Raw genomic sequence first — 16,898 nt, 5'->3', positions numbered from 1 at the left:
TTTGGAGCTATGGGAAGTCTTGAACTCCTGGTTTCTTGGCGTATGCTATTTATTCTGAGCAGGGGTAATGCAGCCTGAGGGCTGCTGCAGCTTCGGTGAAGGTAGCAGAAGGCAACAAAAGCACAGGGGAAGGCAGCATGGGTGCAGAAAAGACATTTTCACCAAGTCACACCCTCTATTTTTGGCTGTCACGTCAATGGGGAGGAAGACAAGTGCCAGACTTGAGAGCTGTTAGCTATCAGGACACTTCTAAACTGGGATAAACCCTTGTTGTTCTTTGCAAAGTGAATAGGGTCACAAGAGGAAAGTGACATGCCTGCCTGAGCAACCCTTAGAGCCATCCAGACATAAGTGTATAAGCACAGCATTTAAACTGACTGTAGCCCTTACTTACCAATGTCTTTATTTTTGGGTTAATCATATATTTTTGTACAAATAGAAGGATTCTATATTCACGCAAGCATAGCAATTTCTTTCACTTCTTAGCAACTGCAGAAATGAGAGATGACAAATTCCAGTAGTTCATCTTGAGTGACTTAATGCCACTACAGGATTACTGCCTATCACGTATTTTCTAATCCTTTCCTACCTCAAATGCCTGTAAGGACTGGGATTTACCTTTGTTTCCTTTAGAAGATTATTCTAATTGGGCAGATACTGTTTTTTTCCTGATACTTGATCTAAGTTTTATTTATGATGGTAAATCCTCAGCTCTGTGCATGATCAGAAAGAATTCCCATTTGTCAATAGTATTTGGCAGTGCTTGTCCCTGGAGGAAATAAATGCACCATCTACATCCATGCTGCTGTGGTGAGGTACTCCCACAAAGGCATTTATCCTCTCTGTAGTCCTCGCAATATTGGAAATGAACATACTGTATAATAACACAGCATATTTTTCTCTAAGGAATCCTCATGAATTGGCCACAAAATAGCATTAGTTGCTCTCTGGCAGATACTTGCTCAAGTGGTGGTCTGGAACACAGACTCCCTTCAATCATTTGAGCCATTCACAGTTGAATAGAAATATAAAGGTATCACATACCTCACATCTCTGCATGAGGCTGTAATCCCATTGAAATATCCTGGAGGCAGTAAGGAACACGGGAATGTTTTGTTTGTTTTCACAGTGGAATTACAAGCTTCACTTATGGAGGTGCCTGGCTTTCAGTTCATAACAATCACGGAATGTTTTGGGTTGGAAGGGATGTTAAAGCTCACCCAATTCTAACCCCCTATCATGGGCAGGGACACCTTCTACTAGACTAGGTTGCTTAAAGTTCTTCTTAGTTTAAAATTAACCTTACCCTCTGATTAGCATCTTATTTTCCACAGTCTTATTCAGCCCAGAATCCTAAGTTCTCTATCTTGAAAACAGTCATAAGGCTCTATTCATACTTTCTTAAAGATCATTACAGACTTCCAATTATTCCTTTCAGACATCAGCTTCTTTCTTTCTTTTTATTTTCCCCTGTTTTTTCCTTGTGTTTCTCTTTCAGAAGAGAAAATTTCCACTCCCTGCAACTTGTAATGGTTGCAAGTGGGATTGGGTGAGCATTCGTAGAATGAATGACAGAGGCAATGTATTCATGAGATTCCCTTATACATTGCAAATTCCATTTGCAAAGAAGCAAAGTTGCTTATTCTAACCCCTGCTTGCGCATCCCCCCTCCTCCTGCGACGGGAGATAGCCCATCTCCGAGCTACAATGGGCGAGAGCTGGGATTGACTGCAGACTGCTTTAATGCCACTCTTAATGACAACTTGTGAAGATTAGGAAGTTGTCAGAATCAGATATCAGCAAAAGCTCCAGCTTGCTTTGTGAAGCCAGTCTGAATTAATTAATGGGTAGCTTTCCTTTGATATCGCTTTGATATTTGGCTGCAGCTGGATAAAAATCAACCACAAAGGAACTACATTTTGTTTACCACTGCTTAAGACTCTGTTTAGTTCAATGGTGGTTTTTTTTCTCAGTTCTTGCTTTTTTAGCTTCCCTGGCACAAGGCAATAGAAATGAGCTTTCGCTAATAAATGGAGTTATGGTGGCATGTTTTTCAGTGACTGCTTCTCTCCGCTCCTGGAGATATTCAGGTTACATTCTGGGAGCAAAGCCATTACTGATTTCAGCAAAGCTGCAAGTGAAAGGATGGGCCAGTCCAAAAGTAAGGCAAACATTAGCTTTGCCCATTCTGGTACTGCTTTTCCCATTAAAAGGTATATAACACTTTAATGATATTTGCTCTCTGTTTCAGAGGGTGCTGATCGCTTGCTCCATACACTAACAGCATGAAATACAAGCTCTGCAATTAGGGGTCTCCTTTAACTTTTCAGGTTGGGAATTCAGAGCCTGTTTTAGTGTCCCTACAGGTTTTGGATGTCTACCATGACAATCAGTTGAACACATTTGTACTCCAGAGAGGTACCTGCACCCAAAGGAATCCAAAGTATTTCTAGTAGCCCCAGCTACCCCACTGGCAAGAGGAGAAAGGATTGCACTGCATACCACAGGGGAAGAGCAAAGTGGCTCCTCCAAATAAGCTGATGAAGATGATAATTTCTTATGGACAAAGAGCAAAAAATCAATTATCTCTCTGGGTCTGCAAAGAGTATTTTTAATTAGGCAGAATATAATTGTCAAAGTGTGTTACTAGAGCAGGAGGCTCAGTCAAGCCACCCAGTTTCACCTGGTTTTCCAGGACATATTATGGGGTTTCTAATGACCACAAACAAGTCAGGACTTAGGTTTTCTCTCTCATCATGTATGTTGTCACATATAACAGCATGGTGCATCTCAACAGCTTGGTTCATTACCTGACTGAGATGGAAGAATGCTAGCTAGGGATTCCTCAGCTTCCTGCACCACCACAGGAGTACAAACACTAAATGAGACATCACTGCATCCCTTCGATAGCAATGCACAGAGCCACAGACCACACAACAGAAGTCTTTGAAAGAAGCAGCACAGCTCATAGGGCTGGACACAATGCTAGAAGACTGCTGAACAAACAATCTCTCTGCTATAAACATGCCATGAAGCCCAGCTTCTTCAGTAATAACATAACTCAAACCCATGGGCTCCAAACAACACTGGTGAGACAGGTAAATGGCATCCAAGGGCATCTCTAATGATGTTGCTTTCTGATGCCTGCAACATTGTTTATGATTTGCCTTTCTAATTTCACTATTGTAGGAATAGTCAGGCAGCAAGGAAGGCTCTCTCAACTGGTTTTTCATTACAAAGACAATTTTAATAGCTTGTGTCATGGTGCTAATGAGGCTGACTGAAGCACCTGTACTTTCTGTTCCAGATAGCAGAAAACAGCTAACACCAGCAGCAGGATAAATAGCTGCTTAAGAGAGTGCCTGGGCTATTATCCTTAGCTAAGCATCCCACCTAAATCTTGGTGAGCTTTGCAATACCCTAGAGTACTCCAGCGATGGCCTCTCAATTGTGCTCCATTTTCCATTCTGAAGCACACAGCAAATGGTTCTCCAGTCAGTGATTTCTGGGTACCCAGCTTGAAAGTGATATCCTGTGAACAGATCCTCCAGCCTCGCTGAGTAAGATGTTCTAAGTTGGACGTTAAATTCTGGAGGTACTTTGCAAAGCGATGACCTCAACTGTCCGGAGTTATGGAAATCAGAAGTCACACACCAGAACAGTTTGACCTTTTGGGGATGGGCTTCACACTAGGGAATTTTTCTGTGGTTAAGCCGGTATTTTGCATTACTTAGTTTCCATCCCAATGTTATTATACAGCAAAAAATGTATCCTGAACTACTCCAAAGGAGCTATCTAAAAAATTCCAGTGTGCATCTAACTGCATTTGCAGCTGGGCTAATGTGCTCTTGGCTTTTCAGCAGATCTGCTACACCAGGGAAAAGCAACAGTCTGATATGAGCATCTGGGATCTGAAACAACTCACTGATGCCCATACCCCATGCAGCTCTGCACTCTCCTGACATATTCCAGGGATTAGGCTGCAGGCATCATTCTCCCTCCCCTGAGTAAAGCAGATCGATGCTTAGCCTCCTTCTCCCAGGGTTCCAGGTCAACAGATCTTCCTGCACTTCCCTATTCTTAGAGAGCATCTTCCAAACACCTCAAGCTTTACCAAATAATACAAATACTTATTAGAGCACAGACTCATATCCTGATAGCCCAATTCTTGAGTCACTGTCCCCAGTACTGGGCAACCAAGTGCTTTTGCTTGATTTCTTTCAACCCCAGGAGAGTTTAATATTTTCATACACAACGGAACAGCCTCAAGAAGACAAACAGTGACCTCCAATCTCAACCAAGTCCAGTGGTGAAGGCTCTGTAACATCAATTTAAATTAAATCCTTATAACAAACAAGCCAGAGAGGACATGAACTGCATTCTCCTGCATGCCAGAAAGCTATCCTAATGGTCAGGCTGTACAGGAAAGTGAATCTGTCCCCCTTCTTCATTCAGAAAAAGGGACAATATAATTATGAATTGAATTTAGTTTAGAGAAGTTGTTTTCACTGTCAACATTCCCCTCTCCCTACGCCTGCACAACAACCATCATTCCACCATTAAGCTGCAAGCTCTGCTACTTACAGGGATTTCACTGGGCTCCTAAGTCACTTTTGACAGTTGACTGGTTGGTGATCTGTTCTGTGTTTCACACAATGGTAGGTGCAAACCCAACCTTTTTACTACAGTACCTGCATTTAGTGCAAATATTGATTTTTCATTTAAGTGGCAAAGTTATTGCAACTTGTATTGAGGTGGCAGAGGTGTATTTGCATAATAAAAACTCACTTCTGAGCTGGAATATGTACCATTAAGTGGTTCCATTTGCATAATATTTTGAAGAAAGAAATGGGCCAGATTCACTTTCTCAACATCATTCAATGTCTTGTAGTTCAGTTCCTAGGAACAGGCGCTCCCTGGGAATCCTCCACTTTCCCATCTGGTTATTTTTATCCTTTAAGCAGTTCTAGACTTTTCGGATCCTTCATTAAACAGCATTTGGCCATGCTATATGGGTACTGAATTAGTTTAATTTGTCATCATAAATCAATCACTGCAATCCCTTAACTAACTTAATTGCTCTTTGAATTCCCTTTCTGTTTGTCAAAATCTCTCAAAGTCACTGATATATCATATTCAGGCTATTATTCAAGTCATATTGGATGATTACCTCTTTATTACAGGTAATTTTTACATAATGTTCATACAGTACTGACAACTCATAAGGCCTAAAGCAGAGAAGGGAACTGGATATTAAAACGTTACTCCAGAAGGGAGTGTACTGGGATATTCATTAGAAATGAGCTCATGATGTAAAGTGAAAATCAGAAATGTATTTGCTTCTTTGCTCCTTGTTCAAATAGTATTTTATCAGAAAGTGAACATGGATTCATAGTAAGTTGTCATGGATGCCTGCATTTTGAAACAGATTATTCTGAAGGTTAAATAACCTGCTAAACCGATTCAGCACAGTGCTGAGATTTCTCTCCCACGTTACAAACCCTTAAACCCTATACCTCCGAGGGGCCATGGTGCTTCCTTCTGATGCATGTGATAACAACACCATGGCATGGAGCAAGAGTGAGTATGTTTTACACTCAACGTGAAGCCTGAGGTGGTCTGTGGAGCCAAGGGGGAGCCCCAAAGCAGACTGACATCATGATGATGACTGTCAGCTTGGTGTAGGGCAGAACAAACCCTACTGTGAATGGAGAACAAAGGAGAAGAATGATAATAGAGTCATAGAGTGGTTTGGGTTGGAAGGGACCTTCAAAGCTCATCTAGTCCAACCTGATCTCTAACTAGATCAGGTTGCTCAGAACCACATCCAGCCTGAGCTTGAATGTCTCCAGGGATGGTGCATCCACCACCTCTGGGCAACCTGTGCCAGGATTTTACCACCCTAAGTGTAAAGTTTCTCTCACATCCAGCCTGAATCTCCCCTCATCTAGTTTAAAACCATCGCTCCTTGTCCTGTTCCAAAAGGCCCTGCTAAAAAAGTCTCTTCCCCATCTTTCTTATAGGCCCCTTTTAAGCACTGAAATGCCATAACGAGATCTCCCCGGAGCCTTCTCTTCTCCAGGCTGAACAACCCCAACTCTCTCAGCCTGACTCCATAGGAGAGAAGCTTCATCTCCCTGATTATTTCTGTGGCCCTCCTTTGATGCAAGTTCCTCTTTAAAACTCAGTTTTTCATATTCTACCCCCCTAAATGGACCCTGAAGTTTCCTTCCAGCCAGCACAGGATACTTAAGGAAAAGTATCCTCTAAGACAGTCCTGTTTCCCTACCACACAAATGACATTCAGTGAAACCAGCAGTAATTCTTATAATGTAAAAACTGAAATAACTTTCCCCCTTGACAACATCTGGCACAATGGAAGCCATGAGTATTTTGCAAGAGGGATCTTACAAACTCCTCCTTGCTGTTAAAGTTTTAAGAGCTTTCTCAAAACTGCATTTCCCCATTGTTAAACTCTTAATTAAATTGATTCATACAGCTAATGTCCTAACTCCGTGCCAGAATTTCAATACAAAGGGTTTGCTGCTACTTGGAATATGTATATGCTACTTGAAATAAGAACCGCATAAACCATTAATCCATTAAAAGCATAGGAATGCTAAAGCCTAAACAGTGTGGGCTGTAAATTATTTTTTGTGATATCTTAGCTATGAGGATATATGCAAAAATATACATACATGCAACAAATAATTGCTGCCATGTCAGATCAATCTAACTTCAAACGCAGAACAAAGACTCCAAAGAGGCAGATTTTAGGTGTAGATTTTACAAATGGATTCCCATCGATTCCGGACTTCAAACAGCTTCTGCATGAAATTAAAGATGTATTTATTTGCCTATTTGTCTCCAAGAATACAGCCAACATATGGTGCTCTTGTGTAACCTATCTGCACTTAACTCTTGTCAGGAAATCCTACAAGGTTCATTAGTTAGAAAAACAGAGCACATTCTGGTTTTAAACTAATGCATGTTAAAACTAAACCAAACAAAAAATGCCAGTGCCATGAAGGCAGTTAAAGCAGTCCCTGCATAGAGCTCTTTGAGATTTGCCCTCTATACAGAAGCCAATTTTCACTAAGCAGCAAATTAGAGCACAGGGGAACTAAGATTATTACATCTAAGTGAAGGTACGGAATACATTTAGATGGGTGGAATTTATTGGATTATTTTGTTTAGGGAATAGAAGTTAAACACCACTAACAAAGCCATGAGATCCTTAATGAAGATGAGACTAGTTAAAGGCCTCAGTTCTATATCTCATCCCAAAGAAGCACATTTCTAAGATCATTATTACATTCAATTTGAGGTTTTCCATTTTCTCCCTTCAGCCTTTTAAAACAAAATCCAAACAAACATTCAAAGGAAACCTGACTGGAAGTTGAATAATATAAACCACATCCCTATGAGTTAGGTTATGAGCTATGTGCTTGCACGCTGTATCTGAAAAGACACATCTGGAAATTCATGTTGTTCATTTACAAGACATAAAAGCTACTTGTGATGCCAGCACCAAGCAAACAGAACTGTCCCTACTGCGTTGATATGTATTATATATATCAATATGCCTGTATTTCTCAAACACTGTGTATCTTCTTCTCTGCCTAGCAGCAATCCTACCATAACAAGCGACACCTAAATACATCTGGGGGGAAAGATGAAAGCTCCATTGCATGACAAGGAATATTATGACTAACAGAGAGATTATACTAATCATGAGCAAAAAGACAATGTTTGATCCTACTTATGCTGAAAGTTTTTAAAAGTGTAAAAAAAAATCATCTTTTAAATGAATTTTATCCTCAGGAAAATGATTAAAACCAGAAAAGCCTTGAGATGTCAGCTGGTGACATGTTTTTCTTCTTTATCTTTCTTTTTTGTTGTTGTTGCTGTGAAAAAAACATATATATGAGCGAATACAGCAAAGTGCATCATTAACTTCGTATTAATTTTATAATACAAAGGCAATTCAGTTAAAATAGTGGTGCTGCAACTTTAAATTACAGAACTAGCTTGGTATTTAATGAGAGATTTAGCACAGCAGGGTTTCTGTTAAATTAAGTTGTGCCTTCACATCACAGTGGGAAAACAGGTGTATATTGGTTTAGAATTATGGAAATGTTGACTAATTCCAAGGCTTGTAATCAAACAGCAAGGCACCCTGCAATATTTCCTTCTAAGATTCTGTATTAATCATTTATGTCTGGTCTTATTTTCTTCATGTCCACTAAAAGGGTGCAGCTCAAACGAGCAGATAAAGCACTCATGTTTTTATACCTCCATTAAGGATGAGGCCCATGCAAAAAGTAGATGTAGAAACAGAACACTGCAGGCTTTGATTAAATACCTACCTAAATTAAACTGGATATGCAGTATTGGAAGGGGATAAATTTCACACTAAACCCTCACTTTTTTTGGCTTCACCAGTGCTGGTCCAAAACCTGCTTACCAAGGCATGTGAAGCAAGTTTCCATTCAAGAAATGAAGATACTAAGAGACAAAATAATCTGGCCTGTATGATTTAATGAACACAGATGTATTTTCCTCCATGCTACTGCAGCAGGGAGGGTTATACATGTGTGTAGGTAAAATGCAGGCAAGTTCCAACCACTGCAGCCCCCTGCTTCTACCTCTGCCATCATTCCTTACCTTGCAATAATAAATCACCTGCCTTTGCCTTAGATTTTCTTCCTGGGCTAATTAAGGATGCCTCTTATCTGATGCATGGTGGTATTATATTAAAAGTGGAAGGCAGGGATTCTTTTGTTTCCAGCAGACACCTTATTACAGAACCTCCTACATACCATATCTTGCAGGCTGACACTGGATGCCCGAATGAACCTGATCCAAATTCATCCCTTGTTGTAACTCTGCCAGAAGATTGCTTCCATTTGCTCTGAGACTGTTTCACACGTGGATGTATCCACTGCTGATTTCACTCTTTCAGTGAAAGCTGCTTAGCAGGCAAGGGCTAACGACATGGAAATTGCTGAACTTCATACCAGGAGAATCCTGTATGAATTGAAGTGTTTGCAGCACATGTGCCACAACTTTAAAGTGTGCTAAAATGAGGCTATTTTGGGAACACACAGATGCAGCATAGCAGTATCACCATACGCACTGAATGCAGCATACAGCACGTGCAAAACACAGGAATATAGAATCTGTCACATAATATGTGCCGAATCATTCTCGAAGAGAAGCAAGGAATCTGTATTTGAGTTGCTTCTCTTTGTTAGAAGTGTCCCTTATATATATACCTTATATATATATATAAGGTATAACAACTTATCTCAAAGGAGAATTTTCACATCTCTGGCAGTATCAAGAATATTTTTAAAGCCCAGGCCCCACAGTCACAAGAATGTAATTTTCCTATTTCCTTAAAGGATAAGTTTGTAACCTCACAGTCAGGATAGAAAATCACAGCCTGCAAAAGCAAGTTTTAAATGACAAAGAGCTAGAGACATATGAGGAAGTCAGGGAAGGAGTCTGCCTCTCTGAATCGCTCACTGGGATAACTGAGATCACCCAAAACACAGCAACCAGCTCCAGGGCCTCAGGGAAGAGCAGAGCAAACAAAAGGACCCTCTCTTTTTCCAAGGGGAGTGATGTAGTAGAGCTCTGGGGTAGGGTCCATAGCCTACCTGGACCCAGGGATGCTGGCTCCAGCAGCCTGGGACCACTTCCACTTAAGTGTCCATTCTAGCCAGCCACTCAGCATGGACATTTGACTCAAAGCAGTTTGGACAGCAATTACACAAGTTAGGTTAAGTAAGTGTAATAGTAGCTGAACTGGGTTAGAGAACATTCATCGAAGGGCTCAGCATTGCTTGAATCTGAAGTGCCACAGTTTTTCTTTCATTCGTAGCTGGCCTACCTCTGCAGAATTCCTCCTGCCTCTTCCAGCACTTTCACTAGTGAATGACTCCAATTTTACCTTGGTGAATTAGCAGGACTCATGGGTATCTATCCAACATACTTGTCTACCTTGGTTATTTTCATGACAGAGGAGGTGGCTTTTCTAACAGGAGCTGCATAAAGTGAGCTGGCCAGATGTGAATTTTTCAAACACATAGCACCCAATTGCACATACAGCACACAGGAACTAAGAGAGATGCTGGTCATATAAATGTCAGTCCAGCCAATGCTCTATTTATTTATGCAGTACTGTATATACGCATTTATTTTTGTGGCTGTAACCATACACTCCAACCATACCATTGAATACTTCCCCTACATCAAGAGGGAATATCCCCCATCCTTTATATTTTTTCCTTTCCCATCCCCAAAGTATTTGACTTTGTTCAGTAAAAGAAATGAATACATTAGAACAAGAACATTTCAGAGTTCCATCGTGCAATTACCAGTGATACACTTCCTTTTAGCCTGTAACTTACATCTATAGGATAACACAAGCTACAGTCTATACAACGCAACTACAATTGTTTCAACCACCGGTGTGAGGTGTCAGTGAGAACAGGTTGCTGAGGAGAGGTGGGGACAGGAAACAGGATGACACTGCAAGCAGCTATGTAGTGCCACTCTCTAGGGTACCCTGATATACAGCCGCCACACCAACACAGTCAGGTTGTTTAGAAACCATGTGGATAAAAGCTGCATTTAACAAATTTGGCTGTATTTTGCTTTTCCTCTTCCTTGTCAGACGAGAAGCCCCAGCAGTGCAGTGTTTTCCTGCCATATGTTTTTTTCCCCTCCTTCCTCCCCCTTCAATAAAGAAAGAATTGAATGCACACTGTGTTTCAGTAACTGCCTCGAGTCAGCAGGAATCAGCACTGTTTCCAGCCTAGGGACTTTCTACAGAAGAGCAACTACCTTTTGAGATGATGCCATTGCTACAGGACTGGCACTGTTACAGGAGAGACCATCAGGTTAGCCACCCTACCTTGAAGAGATCAAGGTCATATAGGGCACCAAGCAGCATCTTGAGCAAAAGGCTATATTTTTGCTGGCAATAAAATAATTAGAATCAAAAAGTAAATGTACTCACCCCAGGTAAAGTTTTAATATTGTGCAGTGCATTCTGTGCCTCAAGAGCAGCTTTTCTTGTATAAAATGTTACGAAACAACAACCTATAGAGAGAAATGAAAAGCTTTCAGAAATTAGTGAGTATGATTTGTGAGAGTACAATAGGGAGGGACAAAAAACACCGGCTGAAAAACACGTTATGAAAGCTGGGAATGCGAATTATCATGAGTCTGCTTGAATGACATGAATAAAAGAAAGCTTTTATGGTTTAAAATAAAATGTCACCCCCTGTGCATTGCATCTATAGCACACCTACATTGTTAGTGAACTGTAATCACTTAGAAATTGTTAACCAAAATCCAATTGGCTTTGTACAGTATAAATAAGGTTCTATTTTTCTGAAGGCTCCCCATTGTATTTTGAATATAAGCAACAGGGCAAGCTCAAGCAGCAGGAATTCATTGTTGCATCCCAGGCAGAAAATCAGGTTAAAGCAGGACCTTATTTATGAAGCCTTATATATAAGAGCTATAGTTTGTTCCCTCTATGTGAAAACAGGTAGGACTGGAGGTAGGACACTCATCTCAGTTACAGAGTGAAAAATATGCTACAGGAGAATTCACCACTGGTGGGGTAGTGGAGGCTGCTGATGCTTGACAGCATAAATGAGGCTCTGCTCACCCTGCATCTGTATTAACTTCAGCAGGACAGATGAAGTTGCCTTAATCCTATAGTTTTCCCTTTGGCAGCACTGTCCAACCAGGTTGTCTCTGGGACCAAACACACGTTGCTGCCGCTTTCTCCACTGCAAACATTTACTCTTCCCACAGGACATACAATCCAGGCAGATCAACATCAGCCCCAGGGCAGGACAGGGCTCACAAGTAGATTCTCAGGGAAGAGCTAGAACATGACAGGCATGAGACTAAGAAGCAAGGACCAGGATCTGACTTGTTGCAATCTGTAATGTCCCACAGCAATGAAATCTGTTTCTAAGCATGCACAGGGTATGTGCAGAGATCTTACTACAGGGGGACCTTGCATCCATGTTGCATGTATGATGCTTAAAACAGTATCCCAGCTTGTGACTTCAACTTCACTTTGGGGCGGGGGGAGGGAAACCACTTAAAAAGCACCTCTCACACACTTGTATACATAAACCCAAGACTGCAGGTATATAGACATAGGGAATATTCATGCTTAAATAGTTCCCACCCAGCACAGCAGATCAGTGACATATGACCACCCTTAGAGTTGCAACTCTGTCCCTAGAGGAAATACAGCAGAGCTGAATGCAGCTCTTGTCCCATAGACCCCATTTTGGAGCCATGTCACATTAAGAAGAGACCCCAAAACTTTTAGAGAGCAATGTGGCTACAGATGGGGGTACAGAGAGGAAAAACATGATGGGTAGTGCTAGTTGGGAGGCAGAAGTGGCTACTGAAGTAAAAACCTGCTTCATATCAAACAAAATGACACAGATTTTACTGATGAACCAGAAAACAAGGTTGTTCTCTTAATCACAGACAGAGATTTGTTATGACTCCAGAGAAATTCAAAATCAAACAGTTTTGACAGACAGAATCAAACCTTGGTGTTCCCTCAAAGTATAGCAAAGACAAAATAATCTGTCCTCTGGGCAATGAGCAAAGATGTTGCATCAGCTCCCTAATATTGACTAAGGTGAAACATCACATCCCATCTGATGTGCCTGCTTGTGTTCAGCCTCACAGCATCCCCAGAATAGCACAGGAGGCCCAGGAGAAAGCACAGATAGCTAGCAAACATTTTAAGTAATGGTGTGGAAGTGGCCTATACCACACTTTGGAAGGAAGGGCTGAATCCAGAACACCCCTTCACTGCTTCTTGTTTGGCTCAAGCTGTGCATTGCACTGTGAACACTCCCTACAGCTTTGCAGCCAGGGCAGTGATGACCGTTACCTTTATAACAAGCAAAGGTAATCATGTATTCCCAGCTGGAATTCAGCGAGTTTATCCGTAATGCAGAAAAGCACTTGGATGCAATACAATACACAGGCAGGCAGGTAATGCTGAGAGAAACAGTCTTCATACTGCCAACAGGTTCCTTAACATTTCACAGTTTACAATAGAGATGGTTTAATAATTATTTCAGTGAGCTGAATGTTGTTTGGCAGGGACAAGCATAACAGACAGCCACAGCCTGTTATGGTCTGCGCTTCCTGTGTTTCTAAACCTCCTATTCCACTGGAAAAGTCTGAAAATTTGAATTATTTTACTCCGCAATGAAAATGGGAAATAAATCCGAGTTTAGGACATTTAATAGTGTCATATTTTCTATCCTGCTAGCCAGCTCCAAAGCCAATCTTCTATTGTTTCTTCATTTGGCTTATTACCTTTTTAACATAAAGGTTTTTAACCAGGAGAGAGGATTAAGGGGGAAAGATATCAAGTGATAGTCATGACTTTGCAATTGTGATGTCCTCTACCATGGGTCCAAAGAGTTCATTTTATATTCCAGCTCAGTGGGTTTATTCCAATAAGACTTTTGAAATCTACTGGTTTATCATTCTTGGCACTACCTGAAAGAACTGCACTTGAAAGATGAATATGCTGTGAAATACCCTTTAACTAGTCAAACTGCACTTGAACGACAAATATGCTGTGAAATACCCTTTAACTAGTCATTTTTGGGAAGTAATAGCGCAGAAGAGGAAAATACCTCTGTGAATGAGGGATGGGAGGAAACAGTAGCTTAATGGGAAACACGCAGATGTTCCAGGCAGGTCACTGGACCCTGACAAAAATGGAGACTTTTAAACTCACAGACCAACAAATCTGAAAAAAACACATGGATAAAATCTTTCTGTGGACTCATTTTGCTTGTATCTTCCTACAAAAACAAGCTCAAACAAAATCCACAGCAAAGCTAGAGAAAGATTGCTGTGGTTTGAGAAGAGTATTGGTACCAGTTGTGGATACCTGATACTGAAGCTATCTGCTAAAGAGGTCAGGGATGGGCTAAAAAAAGAAAACTGTACAACACAGAAGAATAGAAAAGTCAAAAGTGCAGAGGACCCAAAGGAAACACTTATAGCTCAGCCTATAGACTTTCAAAAGGTGCTTGCTGCCAAGTGACACAAACCACTATAGCTCCCATGGGTCGGCTTTGAAGATGCGTTAAGTGTATAATCTCTTTGGCCCAGTAATACATCCCATAGAAAAAAGTACCAAATTCAGTCCTTTCTGCAGAAATACTGGAAGATGCCTGTGTAAGAGGACAGGGCTAATATGTGCTTTAAGACTGGTAGCTGGATGCTGCTGAAAGACAACTAGTAAACGACTTTCATCTCTCCATTTTCCCAAGGAAAACGCAATATTGCCAAAGACAAATCAGTGACACCACTGGAAAAGAAAAAGCATGTTTTCTACTATGAGAAAAGAAAAACCCGACCCTCCTCTCTCCATCCCCCTGCACACATAATCTTGGCTTCATCACCAACAAACTTGACAGCAGCTTGAACCACAACTAAACTTTTCTGACATCCAAATAACTCAAAGCCTGACAGTGATAAACTTCTCCCCTCCTGGTTCAAGGAAACTTCAAAGGTGAATGGGGTTGTAGACATGGTTCTGCTGATCCCCAACAGCCTGAAATACAGCCCAGTTTAACTCCATGTGGGTTAGTATCTACTTGACCAAAGGAACTGGAGCTTGTGCTGCCAGGCAGTGCCTCTGATGCAGCACATATCCTGTGTTTTGGTAAGCTGGGTTGTGCTCTACTTGGAACCGCATTTACTACAGCGTAAGACATTTCTTCTTCGTACCTAGAAAAAAGACTGAATGAATCATGCAGATCCTCACAGTCCCTTAAGGACATCAGCAACAACTTCATGGCTATTCTGCCAGATGCTTGAACAGACTGAATAAAACCTGCCACCCTGTGCTGCACAGCATCTAATAGCAACAAATAGGATGCCTGAGAAACAAAGGCAGAAATGACCCCTACTTCTCAAAGCATCTGACGAGAAAACACCGCAGTGTGTACACGACAATGCTCAACTTCAACACCTTGTTCAGAAGAAAAAAAAAAGGGAAAAGATCTCTTATTTAAGCTTGTTTTTTCTCTCCTTTTTTTTTAATTTTCTTTTTTTCAAAGGAAATTTAGTGCCAGAAAAAGACCTCAAGGTCCCAGCCATTGGGAGAGAGTTGACACATTCAATTCTCCATGACACATTCAATTCACAAGCTCCTGCTCAGGCTGCCAAAGGCACCAATTAGCAGCAGTGGTGGAGATTTTATTTATTTAATTTCCACAGAAACCTGTTTAGCAAGACACAGCCAGGGGCAAACAGCCCTGTGTATGGCTAGGAACCACGTTACCTGAGTAACTGTCAAAGATGGCAGCAGCGGATTACATATGGATCATGCAGCTACAGTTTCACTAAAGCAACCATTAAGAAGATGGGCAGACGGTGAGGACTCACACCACGATACCCATGAATATCTACTGACAACAAACCTGGATTTCTGAAGGATGCTTATACACATTGCTGGAATGACAACAAATGGCAGAGTTTGCATCATGAAACTTCAAATAATGCCGTTCCTATGAGCAAAAGGATCTTTCCAAAGAGCTGTTAGTGACCTGCTATAGGACTTCTCCTTCCATGCTGCTTCTGCTCTATGACCCATATTAGCCACCCGTGAATCCCTCGCATCCACCCAGCAGAGCAGACACAGCTTCGCTCGGCTCAGATACAGCCACATGACTGGGAGCTCCATCATGTCATTGTTTTTATCACTTTCCCAATCCAAACACAGACTAATTACTCTGTGAGAGCTGTTTACATTCCTAATTCTGAACAACTAACAAAAGAAGCTCTCCTCCACTTGGAGATGTGGCTTACACAGTCCTTGCTGGCAGTTAACGGCACTGGGATCTGTGTAAGCGGCTTAATCTCTCAGCCAGGATTTCATGCTTGAATGGATACGGCAACCTCCATCTTGCTTCGGGTGTGAAAAAAGTCTCTTCCAGCTCCCTAAACTGAATATCTGATTCCTAGGTTAAAACTGCCAAGAATTACACATGTGCATCAATGGGAGAAAATAACTCTTGGATCTGAACAGGAATTAAAACACGTTCTACAGGATGCTCAGAGGTTTTGATTTGCTTAAAAAATGTGCTGAAAATATAGGAAATAAAAGGGAAAAGGTATAGGAGGAAAAAAAAACAACCCACCCTAAACCTCGCATTCGCTGGTCTGATTTATGAGTTTCTATAGTTTTCAACTGTCAAAATTTGTCAGTTTGGATCTCTCCTGCGTTGTGCATATTATCACCCGCTGCCAGTATCTGAACCCTAACCATAGGGTATAGAAATACAAGAGCTTATCGGTGTGCCTGCAAAGCCTGCAACAACTTAAAAGTATGAAATTTGCTTTACCTTCTAGACTAATAAAATAAACACTTCAAAACAGCTATAATGATTATCTGATGATTGAACTCTGTATTCTTTTAGCAAGTAATAGAATCCTGGCAGACTAATTCAATTCAAAATGCATTCACATTCAGGACATCAACAAAGTCATCATGTTGTGAATTGAAAATTCCTTTAAAGGCTGTGTTTGAATTCTAAGGGGCTGACAGATCAAGGGACTGAAGGCCCTGGAAGGCTAAATGAGTGAAGTCCTGCTATGTTTCTTTCTTTCTGTGAATGAAGCTAACTTTTGTGTGTGCATTTGCAAGCAGAACAGGTGCTGGCTTCATACAAGCTTAGAATCTCAATGGGGACAGTAGCTTCTTGTCAATCCAGCACACTTCAAGCTAGTTTAAGTTAAGGAGGATTTCTTTTTTCCTTCTCTTTTTTTTTCCCCCCTCCAAACGTTCATCTCCTGATTTCTACATTCAT

General features: G+C 41.1%; 1 protein-coding gene across 1 annotated transcript in view; it reads right to left on the bottom strand.

Annotated features, from left to right (window-relative positions):
- CELF2 (CUGBP Elav-like family member 2) overlaps positions 1-16,898 on the bottom strand; it is a 378,952-nt gene that overhangs the window by 87,536 nt on the left and 274,518 nt on the right. The window contains exon 4 of the mRNA XM_013128049.3: positions 11,030-11,112. Coding sequence (XP_012983503.1) covers positions 11,030-11,112 — 83 coding nt within the window. The remainder of the gene's footprint in view (positions 1-11,029; positions 11,113-16,898) is intronic.

Source organism: Melopsittacus undulatus, chromosome 5 (genome assembly GCF_012275295.1).
Source record: "Melopsittacus undulatus isolate bMelUnd1 chromosome 5, bMelUnd1.mat.Z, whole genome shotgun sequence".
Taxonomy (NCBI): Eukaryota; Metazoa; Chordata; class Aves; order Psittaciformes; family Psittaculidae; genus Melopsittacus; species Melopsittacus undulatus.
This window is presented reverse-complemented; position numbering and strand designations above follow the sequence as displayed.